Source organism: Brachionichthys hirsutus, unplaced genomic scaffold, assembly GCF_040956055.1.
Source record: "Brachionichthys hirsutus isolate HB-005 unplaced genomic scaffold, CSIRO-AGI_Bhir_v1 contig_261, whole genome shotgun sequence".
Taxonomy (NCBI): domain Eukaryota; kingdom Metazoa; phylum Chordata; class Actinopteri; order Lophiiformes; family Brachionichthyidae; genus Brachionichthys; species Brachionichthys hirsutus.
Genome location: NW_027180360.1, coordinates 72501 through 75000, shown reverse-complemented (window position 1 = coordinate 75000; position 2500 = coordinate 72501). Strand labels below are relative to the sequence as shown.

At 51.2% G+C, this 2500-nt stretch overlaps 1 protein-coding gene across 1 annotated transcript in view; it reads right to left on the bottom strand.

Annotated features, from left to right (window-relative positions):
* Nucleotides 1-1952: 1952 nt before the first annotated feature.
* LOC137914015 (GILT-like protein 1) overlaps nt 1953-2500 on the bottom strand; it is a 10615-nt gene continuing 10067 nt past the window's right edge. Inside the window, exons 7-8 of the mRNA XM_068757633.1 lie at nt 2238-2471; nt 1953-2015 (exon numbers count right to left, since the gene is read on the bottom strand). Coding sequence (XP_068613734.1) covers nt 1953-2015; nt 2238-2471 — 297 coding nt within the window. The remainder of the gene's footprint in view (nt 2016-2237; nt 2472-2500) is intronic.

The following is a 2500-nucleotide window of genomic DNA, read 5'->3' as shown; positions in this document are numbered from 1 at the left end:
GAGGAGAGGTTTGCTGAATATTGAAATCAGGGGCTTGTGGTCAGTTTCTGCTGTAATGGCACTGCGGCCGTACAAATAATAGTGGAATCTATGCAAAGACAATGCTGAGGCATTCTTTTTCAATCTGTGCATAATTTTGTTCAGTTGTCGTAAGCGCGCGTGAAGCAAATGCAATCGGCTGTCCCTCCTGCACGAGACAACAGCCAAGCCCGCTCTGACTAGCATCGCTCCGGATAGTTCCAGGCTTACTAACGTCATCGTAACGAAGCACTGGCATAGTTGTGGCCAGCGACTTAAGCTCTCGAATTGCTGCATCATGTTTGGGCAGCCAATGCCAGGGAGTGTCTTTGTCTAACAACAGTCGCAGCGGCTCAGACACTGGAAAGGTGGGGCATGACTTTGGACAGATCATTTGCAAACCCCACGGGTCGCTGCACTCCTTTTGCATCTGTAGGATTGGGCATGTCGACTATTGCCCTCACCTTTTCTGGATCAGGTTTGAGCTCTGTAGCTGAGAGAACATGGCCATGGAATTGAACTTCAGACATTTTGAATTGTAGCTTTTTTAGCCCTAGCCTCAGCTTAACTTCCCTGCAACGATTTAGCAGCGCAAGAAGTTTGGCGTCACGGTCAGCCTCTGCTTCCCCATCCGTTTCACCGCAGCCCACCACCAGAATGTCATCCGCAATGGGCTCGATGCCGGCTCGACCCGCCAGTAGCTCGTGCTGGTTTCTTTGATACACCTCAGGTGCAACAGACACACCAAAGGGCAGTTTCAGCCAGCGCTTCCTTCCCCATGGGGTCCAAAAAGTAGTCATGAAGCTGCTTTCTGTATCTAATTTGCATTGCAAAAAGGCATCTCTGGCATCAACCAATGTGAAAACCCTTGCTTTAGGCAGCTTGTATAGCACACCCTCTAGAGTCGGCATTGTGTAGTGAGAACGCCGCAGGGCCTTGTTCAGGAATTTAGGATCAAGACATATTCTCAGTTTGTTAGGTTTGCTCACTATGACCATGTTACTGATCCAGTCTGTTGGACCTGAAATGGGTGCCATGTGCCCCTCAGCCTCATACTTGTCAAGCTGGGCCTTAATTGTGGATTTCAGAGCAATGGGGACATTGCGGGGCGCACATTGCACCGGCTTTATGTCAGGATCTAGGTCAAAATGTACTTCCCCAAGCACTGCCTCCACTGGTGAATGAAGTACATCGCTGTACTTCCTAATCTCACAGTCTTTTGTCAAATGCCGTGGTGGCAGCAGAGCGTCCGTACCAAGCGCATCATCTGGTATCATAACAGGTATGAAGCCCAGACGTTCACAGGTGTCACCGGACAAGAGAGGCAGCTGCCCTTTCATAACAACTTCAAATGTGAGCTTGTGCTTCTCTCCTCGAACCGTGCATTCTGTATCAAATATTCCAAGCGATTCAATGATCTCTCCCGAGTACAGTCTGAGGCTGGCATTTGCCTTGGGTGCGAGCCTCTTCTGATCTTTGAGCGTCATTATGTTACAGGTGGCTCCAGAGTCTAACTGGCACCTCTGTGATTTGTTGTTAAGCTTTAATGTGACAAACCACTTCTTTCCTTTTGTCTGCCCCACTGCACTGACTCAATCATGTTCAGATTCGACTCATCGCTGCTCTCCCCCGACTCCCCATCCATGCAGAGCACTTTACCTGTGGTGCTGCCCCCTTTGCTTTTCATGCAGACTTTTGCAAAATGGTTATTAGTCCCACACATTTTGCATTTCTTCCCAAAAGCAGGACAGTAGTCCCTGCCTCTCATGTGGGCGTTGCCACAATACCTGCAGTTGTGTTCTGCTGCTCTGTTTGAATCATTCTGTCTTGCTTTGAACTGTTTGGCTGGTTGTTTGGAAGCAGCGTGATCAGGTTCCGTGAGCATTGAGTGTCTTCTTCTGTAAGGTGACTTAGGTAGATTTGGCTTACAGCAGTTACACTCTGCTGCTGGTCGCAGCGTGCGCATGCGCCCGGGCAATGCGGGTGAAGTGTCTTGCCTAAGGACACAACGACAGTGTACACATGTGCCTGAGCCGGGGATCGAGCCGGGGATCGACCCTCTCAACCAATGCGCCACCGTCGCCCCTGTCGTATGCCCTTAGACCTTCAGCTCTGTTGCAGCAAGCCAGTCCAGTGTGTCATCGTCCAAGTTAATTAAGCCCTGATCACCATTTGGTGGGCGGTATGTGGGGCAGCTGGTCAGCACGTGGTCCACAGACTGTGATGGGTCCCCACTTCTGCATTGTTGCAGCAAAGCGTCCAACTCCTGTCCGCAGCCGGTTGAGGGTATTCCGCTCCTTGCGGGGCAGGTCCTGGCCAGGAACATCTGTTGGATCCTCGATGCAGCGGTGGAGCCTGGATGGTACTGCCCCCTTCCACTCGTCCCTCCATCTGGCCTTCACCCAGGATTCCTTCGGTATGTCAGCTGGTGTCGTGTGAAGCAGTTCTTGGGCCTGTGTGGCAAAAGGGCGACGGGACTTGA